Genomic DNA, 14,189 nt, shown 5'->3' on the forward strand with positions numbered 1-14,189 from the left:
GCGTGCGACACCATCATCCCCGAAGTCCTTTCCTCCAAGCTTCTCCAACTCAGCGTCTCGCCTTCCATCTGCAGACGACACCACAGTCATCGGCCTCATCAAAGACGGTGACGAGTCTGCATATCGCCAGGAAGCGGAGCGGCCGGAGCTGCGGTGCGGCCGACGCAACCTAGAGCTGAACACGCTCAAGACTGTAGAGATGATTGTGGACTTCAGGAGGCATCCTTCGCCACAGCTGCCCCTCATGCTGTCCAACTGCCTTATGTCAACTGTCGAGACCTTCGAGTTCCTGAGAATTACAGTCTCTCAGGACCTGAAGTGGGCGATCAACATCAACTCCGTCCTCAAAAAGGCCCAGCAGAAGATGTACTTCCTGCGACTTCTGAGGAAGCACGGCCTGCCACCGGAGCTGCTGAGGAAGTTCTACACAGCGGTCATCGAATCAGTCCTGTGTTCTTCCATCGCAGTCTGGTTTGGTGCTGCTGCAAAGACGGGCAAACTCCGACTACGACGGACAATCAAAACTGCTGAAAGGATTGTCGGTACCCCCCTACCCACCCTTGAGGACTTGCACGCTGCCAGAACTAAGACAAGAGCGTGCAAAATCCTCTCGGACCCACCGCATCCCGGTCACCGGCTCTTCCGGCTCCTTCCCTCAGGTAGGCGCTACCGAACAATGCAAACTAAAACGAGCAGAAATTCCAACAGCTTCTTCCCTCTTGCCATTAACTTCTTCAACAGTTAACTTACAATTCCATTGTAACACGCTGCCAATTTTCTCTTGAGATTGTTGTCCCATCTCTGTCGGGCCAATTATACATTATTGGTGCACTCACTGTAGTACTCTCGCCACTCTGGACCACTTGCATATCTGTTGTTGACCAATACTGGCCACTCGTGTACTTGAGAAGAATCTGCACCATTTGCGCAATTGACATTGTTCCAGATTATCGCACTACGAGTCACTTTGAACTGCATGAATGTATTGAAGTCTGTGCCACTTGCACAATGGTTACTGCACGAGATTGCTGTTCTATTTGTCATTTCAAACTGCTCTAAATTGCAAGAGGACTTGGAATTATTTGCACAATTGTCAAAAAGAAAAAAGAAAAAAAAGTATCGGCATTATCACATAACTGGTAACCTTTTATCGCTCAGTGACTGTGTTTTTATGTTTTTATTTCTCCAAAGTATTTTCTGTCCAATGGCTGTCTGTTGCCGTAGTAGAGCGGCTCCAACGACCGGAGACAAATTCCTTGTGTGTTTTTAACATACTTGGAAAATAAAGATGATTCTGATTCTATCTATCATATGCTTTTGCGTTGACAAAATAGTAATCCTCGTGAGAATCGTTTGGCAAATGACTTAATTTCAGTGTCCAACTATCTAGTGTTTTTTTATGTGTATGAAGCCTACATAACCCAGCGCTCTGTAGCTGCCCGGCTAACCGACGTATCCACGTGGCGGCCATGTTGGTAAGGTCGACGTTGCTTAGAAGGAGTAGTGGGCAAGTGAAGCCTTACGAAGCACTGAGGCTTTCCTAACAATTGTGCCGAAAAAGATTCAAAGCTTCAAGGCTTCGGTGATGGTGACATCTGGTGGACAACTGAAGCCATAGCAACCGCTGAAGAGCACTGGCTGGCACTGTTGCTCATAACACCAATAAAAGTTCAGAAAAGTCTGTATGGTCATTCAAGTTTTTTTTTTTCATTCATACCAAATAATGATTATATCGCCATTACAATAAAATATGCAGATGCTCTCCCCCATACTCTTAAAACACATTCCAGATGAACCCAAAGAATGAATGCAAATTGTATTAAATGTTAAATGTGGTTAAATGTTGGTTAAGGGTTTATTTAAAGCTTTGAGCTTTATTTAAAAACTGTACTCAAAGTCCCTAACAGCATTAGAGATCCTTCCTACTTTGCAAATGATCATGGTGCGTGAATTCAGAAACCTTGTTTTGTGTGTGTCGGAAAACCTAATAATGGCTTTTCATTTTGGGAACTTGTATGGTTGACTTGCCAAAATACTCTCACTCTCCTCAAAACTCCATTTGGAAGCATAATGATGCATCTTATATAGCTAGTATGGCGCCAAACCACTCCAATCTGTCAAACCTGTCAAGCTGTCATTGGCTCTGAATGCGTTGGAACGCCATGAGCCAATGAAAAGCTTTGAAACATTTTGAAGGAACGACGCGGGAAGCGAAACAGCAAACGTCATCGGTCACGTGACACCGGTGTTTTGAAACAAGCTCCGACACAGCGTTTCGAATCACTCCGCTTCACGAGGCTATCATTTGCCCATCACTCCTTAGAAGGCCAATGCATGGACATTGAAATTAAGTCAAAACATGCTCAATTGTCAAGCTATTGTCACGGGGGTTAGTGTTTTTCAACGCCAAAGCGTATAATACCAATACACATTTGAAGCGAGCAACAACAACAAAAAGTTACATGTGAAAGAGACTCCTTTGTAGTAATTGTAGGGCGTTTTCTGCAACCCGATGCAGCACAATGTACAAACATCCATGGTCTTTTGGTTTTCTTGCCGTCCACGCTGACGACTTTGACCTCCCTTGTTTTGCGTCGTGTCTGTGTGTTCATATCTTTGATTACAACACGTCGTAAAAGCAGCGAAACTGTCGTGAAAGGAGAACAATTGACGGCAAGCGCACATAAGAGCATTGACGTGCTAATAGGAGGAGGAAGAAGAAAAGAGGAGGAAGAGAACGTAGCTTTCGGTGCTTGTGGATCAAGTGTTCCGGTCGAGATGCTCTACCTGGTCGGTCTGGGTCTCGGGGACGCCCTCGACATCACCGTGAAAGGATTGCAGGTGGTCCGGAAGTGCTCCCGGGTCTACTTGGAGGCCTACACGTCCATGTTGACTGTGGGCAAGGACGCACTGGTCAGTGGCTACTTTTGCGACTAACTTGACATTAACCAACCGTAACAAAGACGCACTTTCGCACGTCAGTGTAGCTCAAACAAGTCTCAACATCAACTTTATTGGCTCCCAAAGATGTTTCTTACAAATACAGTAGAACTACTTTGAAATGTGTTCCGCATGTCAACGAACATGGTGTTGCGTGATATCAATTCAAGAGAAGAATAGGCAAGGCAGCTTTATTTCTATAGCGCAATTCACACACACTGTGCTGTACATGATTAAAAATTATTTAATAAAATAAAGTATAGAAAAAAAAGACGTACAGGGCAAGCAAAAGTGCAAAAATTGGCATATGCGAAGTCGTTTTTAAATATTATTTGTATTGTACTAAAAAGTGAAATACAACTGAACTGGACTTCGGCACCGATTCTTTTGAAAACCACAAGAGGGAGCTCGAGTACCACTAGTGGCACAAGTAGCAAACTTTGAGTCGTACGTCATGGTACCATGACAATAGAAAAAACTTTTTTTTTTTTTTTTTTGGGTGGCGGGGGAGAGGGGTTGCTGCCCTCTTAGAAATGTGGCACGTCTCGAGCACAGCAGGAAGTGCTGCCACTGCGGTCATGTGACTCGTCGGCCCGTTGGGTTTCTGTGGCGGCAGGAGGAGTTCTACGGCAAGGAAGTGGTCCTGGCCGACCGGGAACTGGTGGAGCAGGAAGCCGAGCGGATCCTGGAGCACGCCAAGGACGCCGACGTTGCCTTCCTGGTGGCGGGCGACCCCTTTGGGTGAGCCCGCCGTCCGCTCCCTTCTCACGTCCCATCGCGTCCGTGCTCTCAAGCGGCCTTTTCGTCGGCAGGGCGACCACTCACAGCGACCTGGCGCTGAGGGCCGTGCGCGCCGGGATCCCGTACCGGGTGGTCCACAACGCGTCCGTCATCACCGCCGTCGGCTGCTGCGGCCTGCAGGTGGGTCGCGTGTTACCTTTCGAACGGCCGTCGGTGGCTCGCGAGGAAAACAAAAAGTTGAAAATGTGAACTTTCACAAGTTCAAACATTCAGACTGATGCTACAAAATTGATCCACCATTTTTCCAAAATGTCACTTGAAATTTCAAGAAAATTGTCATTTGCTAATATTGCGTGCATGCGTGTCAGCTGTACAACTTTGGCGAGACGGTGTCCCTGGTGTACTGGACGGACTCGTGGAGACCAGAGAGCTTCTACGACAAAATCCTGCAGAACCGAGCTGCCGGTCTGCACACGCTCTGTTTGCTGGGTAAGCGCCAAGCCCCGCTCACTACGCACACGCCACTCGTCGACCTCCCACAGGGACGGCGCACGCGTGTCTCATCTGTTACAGAATGAATGCTAGCGTGTGTCTGTCCTTCCCCTCTGTCCGTCATCCCTCCCCGTTTCTGCAGACATTAAAGTGAAAGAGCAGTCGCTGGAGAACTTGATGAGGTAAAACGCGACCGGCATCATGCGGCGCACGCGTCTGTGCCGAACGGCCAGCTGACGAGGTGGCTTTCGTTTCAGGGGCAAGAAGGTCTACGAACCTCCGCGCTTCATGAGCGCGGCCCAGGCGGCCGACCAGCTGCTCCAAATCGTCTGCAGGAGGCGGGACCAGGGGGAGGAGCCTGGTGAGTGACTGCCAACATGATTGGACACATTCGCCGTTTTTTATTTTTTCAACGCAATGAAATTTCAGATATTTTTCACCTTCAAAAAAATTGCGTGTACAAAATAAAACAATTTTGATGGTAAAAAACAAATTCAGTATAAGGTTTAGTTGTATTTTTGTGACGTCTGAGTTTGAATTATTTTTGTTATGCCGGGAAGGTCACAAAACAGGTTTAAAGTGTAAAGAGTTAAAATTTCTTGGTAAACGTTTTGATGGTAAATTTTAATTCAAACTCAGATGGCAAAAAAATACGAGATTGAACCTCAGAAAAATGTAATCCTAAAAAAAAAAAAAATTAGGTTGAATTTAAGGCGTTTAATTTTGGATAGAATTTTTTGACACTTTTTTTGTATGGTTAAAAAATGTCAGTGTTTGAAATTTGATGGAAAGAAAATTCAGTTGAATAAAAATTGCAACTTTGTTGTGCCAAAAATGATGACGACTTTGGCTACCATTCTCCGTCTTTGAACGACGACGACAAAATGTTGTGCTTAATTTTCGTGCCAACTGCGGTTGAATTGGAATAAATTTTGTTTACAGTGGAAAGGTCAAATATGTCAGTTTGGGAAATTCAAACTTAGATGACACAAACATACTTTCATGGTGCGGCGGCAGCCAATCACACGCGTCCTGCGCGCAGGTCTGACGGAGGACACGCTGTGCGTGGGCGCGGCCAGACTGGGGGCCGCCGACCAGAAGATCGTCACGGCGACGTTGGCTCAAATGACCTCGTGCGACCTCGGCGCGCCTCTCCACTCGCTGGTCGTCACCGGCAGGCTCCACCCCCTGGAGGCGGACATGTTGCGGCTGCACGCGCCAGATGACGCCCTTGCGCACCTCCGCCTCCTTGACGGCTCCTAATGTGCGCACGCCAGCACCTGGGTGGCATTGACACGCACGCACGCACGGGCTCTAACACGAACGGCGTCCGACGGCCGGGCCGGCCGCGTTTGGGGCTGCCACGTACCTCACGCAAGGTGGCTCAACTGGACCAGCGCAAATGTCCTCAATAAATTCAAGGAAATCAACACGTTGTTGCTCTTTATGGCCAAACGTTGAGTTGGACCCGCCTCTATCGATCACGGCGTTTTACCGGACTGCCCGCGCACATTTTTATACGCATGCCACATTAACGATCCGGCAGCACAGTCGAGAGGTCATGGGTTCAAATCCGGGTGTCGGCCTTTCTGCGTGTGGAGTTTGCCTGTTTTCCCCGTACCTGCGTGGGTTTCCTCCCACATTCCAAAAACATGCCACGCAAGGTCAATCCGGTGTATGGGCAAAACGGGGGCAAGGCGAAGGGGACGTGACAACGCACGCGTAGGAACTTGAAAGGTCGACAGTGTCTTTTTTGACCAAATATGCCAATACGCCACATTTTGGCTTCCTTCGCGTTTACATGTATCATGTTTGTATAAATAAATGATATACATATACGTACAGTGGACGCCGGTGTACTTGTGGTAAATTTTTTTGGGGAGGAACCAACGCCCAAAACACTTATTAGTGGTATATCCCTGCTTATTATTTGTGTGGGTTTAAAAAACGTATTTTTTTTTCAATGCTATTATAATGGGTGTCAATTATTAGCGGATTTTCAGAATTTCACGCTAGAGGCTTGCGTCACAAATACTCGCCGTCGCACGATGAAGTCTGTTCACAAAAGTGAAATCCGATTCTTTACAAACAGTTCTCACCTTGACCCCATGACCTCTTCCAAAGGTTAAGGAAAGGCGCTTTGGAGGTAAGGAAAGGTGACTTTCCCAAGAGGCCCGATAACCTTTCAAGGTTGTTGGTGAAATGCATCATGGGAATTGAAGTGACCCACACACTTCCTGTTCCCTGTCATCCTGGAATAGAATGATGTCATCAATGACAATGAATATGGTACTCAACATTGACCTCAAACAAGCTTTTATTACTGTTGAGGCGGGAACTGGTCACGCACGCGCGCTCACACACAGTCCATGGACCAATTAGCTGGCAGCATCCTGTCAGGGTGCGGTGCCGTGATGAAGGCACTTTCCCATAATTCCCTGCTCCGAGGAGGAGGGGCAATTTGGGTTGATCACAGTTAGCCCCTCCCCCAAAAGGTCCTGCCTTGGCCCCGAGGTCAGAAGTCAGTCATCACTGCAGACTGTGATTGGTCCCAGAATCCAGAGGGGCACGAGCCGCTACATGGCGGCCGTATCGATTTGAACGTACAGCTGCCGCACCCCCACCTGCAAACAACACAAAGTTACACCAGGGGGCGCCCGAGCTTTTCCAGCCGCCTTTTTTTCACGCGTTGTCGCTCAAAATTTTATTTTGCCAGCGAGCTGCAATTCAAAATGAAATCATTCTTCAGAAAGATGATGATTTCGGTCAGTCGCAAGTTATTTCAGCGAGCAATAACGGACGGTAACGCCAATGGTGTCCACACGTGCGTCGATAACGTTCCGAGTCCGGGGTGACCCTAAAGCGGCAGCGCATCTTCTTTTGAACAAAACGATTACGACTGTGCCAAAGAGCCGACTAATCTTAATCTTGACAAATGGCGTAGATGCGCGCGTCACACGTCTGTAAAGCTGTGTTTCTGAATTCATGCGCCGCACATCTAAACACCAGATCGGTATGGATCACATCAAACAGCGACCAAAAAAAAAAAAAAACAGCTACTGTTTTAGTTTGTGCATATCTGAAAAGCTTTATTAGTTGTCGCCCTCGTCGCTTTTTCCACAGCCACACTTCTAACGCTGCCCACCCCCACTTTCGCTTTTCAAATAGCATTGAAGGTCATGTCTGATGATTTTTTTCGTGTATGCCGTGGGCCGCTAAGAAATAGGGACCGGACGCATCCATACAAAAATATCGATATCCTGTGTACGTACGCGTGTCGTATCGCTGGCGTCTCGAACCTGAAAAATGGCACATGGAGCCGAACGAGGGATTTGCCAATCATCAGTCAAAAGGTCAAACAGCGACGACGATTTGCGCGAGTACGCCAAGGCGACTGACCTGCGTGAAGATGTTGTGCGTCTGACTCAGGATCCAGCGAGCGTCGGCGTCGGGGGCCACGGCCACTTTGAGGGTCCCCACGTACACGTCGGTACACAAGGTCCAGAAGTGGGGCTGCTGCACGTTGTACACGCCCTGCAGCTGCTGCACCTGAAGGCGTGGCGGCAGCAAACGTCACGCACACGCAGGCGGCGAGCGCGGGCGCCGTATCTCGTACGTACCCTCTGGTAGCACTCGGGGAGGGTGCGGTCTAGGGAGGGCGGCGTTCTCTGCATCAAGATCCCAATGGACTCTCGCAGCAAAGGGACCACGCTGCAACCACAACACCGGACAGGAACTCGCTTGCGTTAGGGGTTGAACAACTTCACATTTTTTGTGGTTGACGCCGAGGTGACCAAAATGGACTCAACGCATCGATGACGTCATTGATAACTTTTCCAGACTCGACTCGATCGACACACTCCGCCCCAGATACATTCATCCAATCACATTCAGTTACCTTCAGGGCACATCCGGCATTTGTACAACTCATGTAACACCACCGCAGGGTCCCTACTGGCTACAATATGTAAGAATAGCATACAGCTTAAAAAAAAATAATAATAATAGAATATATAATCATCCATCCATCCATTTTCTTCTGCTTATCCGAGGTCTGGTCGCGGGGGGCAGCAGCTCTAGCAGGGAGGCCCAGACTTCCCTCTCCCCAGGCACTTCGTCCAGCTCTTCCGAGGGGATCCCGAGGCGTTCCCAGGCCAGCCGGGAGACGTTGCGGCGGGATGTGCCCGGAACACCTCACCGGGAAGGCGTTCGAGAGGCATCCTAATCAGATGCCCCGGCCACCTCATCAGGCTCCTCTCGATGTGGAGGAACAGCGGCTCTACTCTGAGATCCTCCCGGATGACCGAGCTTCTCACCCGTTCTCTAAGGGAGAGCCCGGACACCCTGCGGAGGAAACTCATTTCGGCCGCTCGTATCCGGGATCTCATTCTTTCGGTCTCGACCCAAAGCTCGTGACCCTAGGTGAGGGTAGCAACGTACATCGACCGGTAAATCGAGAGCTTCGCCTTTCGGCTTAGCTCCTTCTTTACCAAAACGGACCGATACAAAGTCCGCATCACTGCAGACGCCGCAACGATCCGCCTGTCGATCTCCCGTTCCATTCTTCCCTCACTCGTGAACAAGACCCCGAGATACTTGAACTCCTCCACTTGGGGCAGGATCTCATCCCCGACCCGGGAAGGCCACGCCACCCTTTTCCGACCGAGGACCACGGTCTCAGATTTGGAGGTGCCGATTCTCATCCCAGCCGCTTCACACTCGGCTGCGAACCGCTCCAGTGAGAGTTGCAGATCACGGCTTGATGTAGCCAACAGAAGCACATCATCTGCAAAAAGCAGAGATGCAATACCGAGGCCACCAAACCGGACCCCCTCTACGCCTCGGCTGCGCCTAGAAATTCTGTCCATAAATGTTATGAACGGAATCGTTGACAAAGGGCAGCCTTGGCGGAGTCCAACCCTCACCGGAAACGAGTCCGACTTACTGCCGGATATGCGGACCAAACCATGACTCTGGTCGTTCAGGGACCGAACAGCCCGTATCAGGGGGTTCGGTACCCCATACTCCCGAAGCACCCCCCACAGGACTCCCCGAGGGACACGGTCGAACGCCTTCTCCAAGTCCACAAAACACATGTAGACTGGTTGGGCGAACTCCCTCCATGACCCTGCCGAGGGTGTAGAGCTGGTCCACTCTGCCACGGCCAGGACGAAAACCACACCGCTCCTCCTGAATCTGAGATTCGACTTCCCGACGGACCCTCCTCTCCAGCGCCCCTGAAGAGACCTTACCAGGGAGGCTGAGGAGTGTGATCCCCCTGTAGTTGGAACACACCCTCCGGGAACAATGATAAAATATATATATATGAGAGCGAGAGGAGGTGGGAATGGTTTTCAATGATGTAATATCGCAGCTGGGTTACGTGGGTTGCAAGAGTTTTAACAGTCTTTGAGGCCCTGAAGGACTCCCGGGCGCGCAACCCTCGCGCTCTCTTCGTGCAGCGCCATCCGACAGCAGACACAAGCGCCACGCGAAGCGTTCATTTTGGCAATAATCCGCCACGGTTCTGTCCGGTTGTGTTCAGTTGCATATTTTGCAAGTGACTGTGTTACCAGTCTCATTTTTAGCCAAATATTGCCACACCCTTGAGTAGGGATGTCCCGATCCAACTTTTTCACCTCGAGTTTTGCCCGATACCGGTCCGATCTTATTTCAGTAACCATCATACATGATTTCATACGACGACTACTACGTTAGCACTTTAGCAAGCTGCTGTTGCGATCACATGGACGCTGCTGGATAGAAGTGCGGAGCGTGGAAGGGACCGCTCGTATAGGAGTGGTCAAATCGGAGATTTGAGAGCCAGCCCCATCCGAACCTCGTTTTTTTGCCGACATCGGACCAATTTCCGATCTCAAAGATCGGATCGGGACACCCCTACCCTTGAGGTAAGAACCGCTAGCTTGCTACGCGAACCCAGCGCCTGTTGATTTCAGCGCGGCGTCCCTGTCTAAAACTCACAGGAGTAGCGATTGGTCGACCTCGAGCCGCAACCACCGGCGCGTCGAATAGTCGGTCAGCCCCCAGTACATGTGTGTGCGTGTCACCTGACTCCGATGAGGATTGCGATGAGCATGGAGCAGATGGGGTCAGCTATCATGAGGTTGTAGTTCTGCATCAGAAGGGCTGAAATGATCACACCCACACTGCCCAGAGTGTCAGCCATGATGTGCAGTAGCACGCCTGGTGACATCATCAAAAAGAAGCGCCACCAGTGCAGTTGTTAGTAGCGTGAGCGGCCCCCGCTGGCCTCCCGGCTCAGGGACGCTTCATGTTGTCATGGTGACGGCATCAAAGTCTCGTGAGCTCACCCTGCAGGATCTGTTTCCCGGAACCCAGGTGGCGCTCATCTGTTGGCGAAACAGCACGTGCGACATCATCATCATCAACATCATCATCGTACGACAGCCGCGCATCATCGACGCTACACGTCGTCGTCACAGGACCTCACCGTCGAGATCGTGGTGGCTGTGTCCGTGGTGGCCGCTGTGGTGGGCGTGGCCTTCGTGCCCGTGATGGCCGCCGCAGTGGCCGTGACCCGCCGCCTCCCTCGCGGTGCCATTAAACAGCGAATGGCTGTGGCCGTGACCTGAGGGGGCGGAGAGGACGGATGACGTCGCAGGCCGGGACCGCGTGAGGGTCGCGCGTGGTGTCATACAACGGCTGAGGTCAGATCGGTTCAAACTTTGGTTGACTTTTACTTGGAACAACACGAGCGGTTTTCATGTCCTCCTCACGTGTCTTCATGGCAGGCGGCCGTGTTTTGTGGGGAAACATCGGTTACTTCCATTTTTAGCGGTAGGAGATTTCCTGCAGCGTTTGCAAATGTTTATATTTAGCTGTCGTCGCACCGTGTATTTTCCTTTTAGCTACTAAATTCTTTTTTGAGGAACAAGTCGACGCTGCAGTGCTGCTCTCGCCGGAACGCGATGACGTGCGACGATACGGAATACGCCACCGCGTCCCGATGTTGTAAATATTTCACCTTTTTAATCACCCGGAAAAATTCTCCGCTAATATCGTAGGTGGTGTGATACGGCACAGCCAGCGCGCGCGCGCGCGTGCATTACCTTGCTCTCCGTGCGAGTGTCCGTGTCCTCCGTGTTGGAAAACAAAGATTCCCACCAGGTTGACGAGCAGTCCGGCGACCGAGACGGGAAGAAGACGCTCGTGATGAACGTCCGGAGGCTCCAGAGCCCTCTGACACACCCACACATTATTTTCACATTTGATTTGTGTGTGTGTGCGTGCATGTCTGTGCGTGCGTGCGTGCGTGATACCTCGACCCCTTCAGAGAAGATGAAGAAGGCAGTGAAGATGAGGAAGAGTCCGTTAACAAAGCCGCCAAGAACCTCGGCTCTCACGTACCTGACGCACACACACACATGCGCAGTTAATGACCGCCTCCCGCTCTGTGATGTCATCAGGTTGCGCCTCACCCATAAGAGAAGCTGTCATTAGAGCGCCACCTGGAGATGACAGAGGCCGCCAGGCCCGCCAGCAGCGCCGTGCAGTCGAAGAACATATGAAACGAGTCCGAGATCAAACCTAGGCTGAATGAACACACACACAAAATCCTCCTTTTCAAATCAACACAAAAAGTTCGTCCCAGAACAGGTGACAAAAGACAGCAAGTGGCAACGTGATGGGATTTGCCCGACAAAATGCGGATTGTGTTTGGATTTCACTTCACTTTCACTTTTACTTCAACCTGCGGAACTCCTAGATCGTTCCCGAAAATGTCCGCTGAAATTCTCTTGGGAGTGAACGACCGCCAACGCTGGCAACAATTCATCATTCCCGACTCCCGAATCAGTAGAAAGTCGAGCTGCACCATCGCTCGCTTGCTGTGGGTTTTAGTCGCGGCTCTGTGAAATATTTTTGAAGCCGTAGAACGTGACGTTCTTGGTCAAGAATGTGACATTCTGAATGAAGTAGGAAAATGTTTGTGGCTTATAATGAACATGTTTTTTATGTCCATAATATTTCAAGACGTTTAGCAGGTGACGAGGAAAGAGTTGTGCTATGAGCAAGCACTTCTTCTCCTTCTTTTTTCATTCCCGGCAGTTTCGACGAATCTCGGCGTCTTACTGCCATCCGCAGGTCAAGCACGTTATATCATTCCTTTTTTGAGCCACTTCTTTATATTCTTGAGCATAATCTAGTGGCATGTAAAAAACAAACAAGTGCTTTAGTAATCCGTGGGTGGGATTTACATTGACCAAGCGACAAGCAAGAAATTCCCATTCCAGATGCTTTTTGGGAGGGCTACACCCTCAACTGGTCGCCAGCCAATCGAGGGCCGTTTTTTTTTAAACCACGTGTTCCTTTCTTTTGTGCACTTCCTCCACCGAACGAGCTTGGTGTCAGCGACTGTTTGCGGACTCCCACTGGCGCACAGTCCACTTGGACATAGAATTCCCGACGCAAATATTTGCGGACTTCCTCCTTTGTACGCCACTTCCTGTTTTGCCCACGCCGCTAGCACATACGTGGCACATCCCGAGCACAAGCAACACACACTGACCAGCCTCGCAGATGTTCCACTTTCTCTTCCTGGTTCTTCCTAAACCACCACCGTTTTGTTGTTTTCGTTGCAGCTGCTAGCTCACCTGTTGCTCCAGATGCCGTAGCTGAGCTCCACAAAGGCGAAAGAAAGGTTCAAACACAAGAAGAAAAACAAATTTCTCGACGTTTTGTCGGCCAAAATTGACCTGAAAAGACACAAAAGCACCTAAGTGACAACACGAAAATGTTTGTTTCCTTTTTTTTTTTTTTTTTTGTATCAATCATGTGGCCGGTTAGCATCATCGCCGAGTTAGCATGTTAGCATTTGCGTTTACCTGATCCATCCTGACAGCTTGAGTACCAAAGTGAACTTGGCGGGTTTGTACTCGTCGTCCTTGATGGATAAAGGTAACATCTTCTTCACACACACATTTAAACACGCGCGCGCGCGCACACACACACACACACACACGCGCGATGCTAGCTCAACGTTTCCGTTCGCGTGGATTTCACAACAAACGCCCGGAGAGGCTACTTCCGGTGAGCGGCTGTGCTGAAAGCGACCAGCAGGTGGCGCCACAGGGCACCTTCAGGCAGGCAGGCCTCAGGGACCTTTTGGAAAGGGAAAGCAAAGATTTCTTGGCGATTCATGCGATTCACTACCAGCTTCATACACACTTCCAAAATAAAAAAAATTTCAAATGACCTTTAGTTAGCTGTTATTATAAACAATGAATGACACAACCATGTGAAGACACTGATGATGTTTGTTTTTTCAACAATTAATGATTTAACAAGGAAGGAAACAGAAAAATATGAATACGCAACACTTTATTTCTATAAATCAATTTTCAAATGGCCGGCATGGTGAACGACGGGTTAGCACATCTGCCTCACAGTTCTGAGGGCCGGGGTTCGATCCCCGGCCCCGCCTCTGTGGAGTTTGCATGTTCTCCCCGTGCCTGGGTGGGTTTTCGACAGGCACTCCGGTTTCCTCCCACATCCCTAAAACATGCACGGTAGGTTCATTGAAGACTCAAAATTAATCGTAGGTGCGAATGTGCCCTGCGATTGGCTGGAGACCGGTTAAGGGTGTACCCCGCCTCCCGCCCGAAGATAGCTGGGATAGGCTCCAGCAGCCCACGACCCGAGTGAGGATAAGCGGTAAAGAAAATGGATGGATGAATTTTCAAATGATCACTTCCACAACATTCCTAGGAAATCATAATGTCCAATCAGCAGTGAGCAATTGTTTTAGAGCAGGCCCACAGGCTATTATGTGGTCTTTGGGGGCGACCCCTGACCCTTCAGGGATGGACAGGCCTCCAGAACATGTGACACACGCATGTGTGCGCGCGTTTATAGATGACACACACACCCTTGTTTGATTGATATAATGAAAATGATCGCCAGGTGCGATCGTTATGAAGCCACTGACACGGATGCGTTTCCAATAAAGCTTGAAGTGATGTTTCCATGGCAACCAC

At 49.8% G+C, this 14,189-nt stretch overlaps 2 protein-coding genes across 3 annotated transcripts; one reads left to right on the forward strand and one right to left on the reverse strand.

The window, feature by feature from the left end:
• Positions 1–2,755: 2,755 nt before the first annotated feature.
• On the forward strand, positions 2,756–5,603 carry dph5 (diphthamide biosynthesis 5). Its single transcript, XM_061779492.1, has 7 exons — positions 2,756–2,913; positions 3,557–3,681; positions 3,753–3,861; positions 4,050–4,170; positions 4,316–4,355; positions 4,431–4,534; positions 5,216–5,603. The coding sequence occupies exons 1-7, from the start codon at positions 2,779–2,781 to the stop codon at positions 5,434–5,436; spliced, it is 855 nt and encodes a 284-aa protein (XP_061635476.1). The 5' UTR covers positions 2,756–2,778; the 3' UTR covers positions 5,437–5,603.
• slc30a7 (solute carrier family 30 member 7) lies at positions 3,774–13,237 on the reverse strand. Of its 2 annotated transcripts, XM_061779489.1 has the most exons (13): positions 13,038–13,237; positions 12,807–12,908; positions 11,634–11,747; positions 11,475–11,562; positions 11,265–11,394; positions 10,646–10,783; positions 10,506–10,544; positions 10,242–10,377; positions 7,794–7,884; positions 7,573–7,722; positions 6,498–6,797; positions 6,273–6,425; positions 3,774–3,898 (listed from the first exon to the last, which is right to left on the reverse strand). In XM_061779489.1, exons 1-11 carry the CDS (start codon positions 13,115–13,117, stop codon positions 6,750–6,752), a joined length of 1,116 nt encoding a protein of 371 aa, XP_061635473.1. In that variant the 5' UTR covers positions 13,118–13,237; the 3' UTR covers positions 3,774–3,898; positions 6,273–6,425; positions 6,498–6,749. The 2 variants fall into 2 exon arrangements, with proteins under 2 accessions (XP_061635473.1, XP_061635474.1); XM_061779490.1 differs by lacking the exon at positions 13,038–13,237 and having other exon boundaries at positions 12,722–12,855.
• Positions 13,238–14,189: the final 952 nt, after the last annotated feature.

The sequence above is a fragment of the Phyllopteryx taeniolatus genome, chromosome 7, assembly GCF_024500385.1.
Source record: "Phyllopteryx taeniolatus isolate TA_2022b chromosome 7, UOR_Ptae_1.2, whole genome shotgun sequence".
NCBI classification, from domain to species: Eukaryota; Metazoa; Chordata; class Actinopteri; order Syngnathiformes; family Syngnathidae; genus Phyllopteryx; species Phyllopteryx taeniolatus.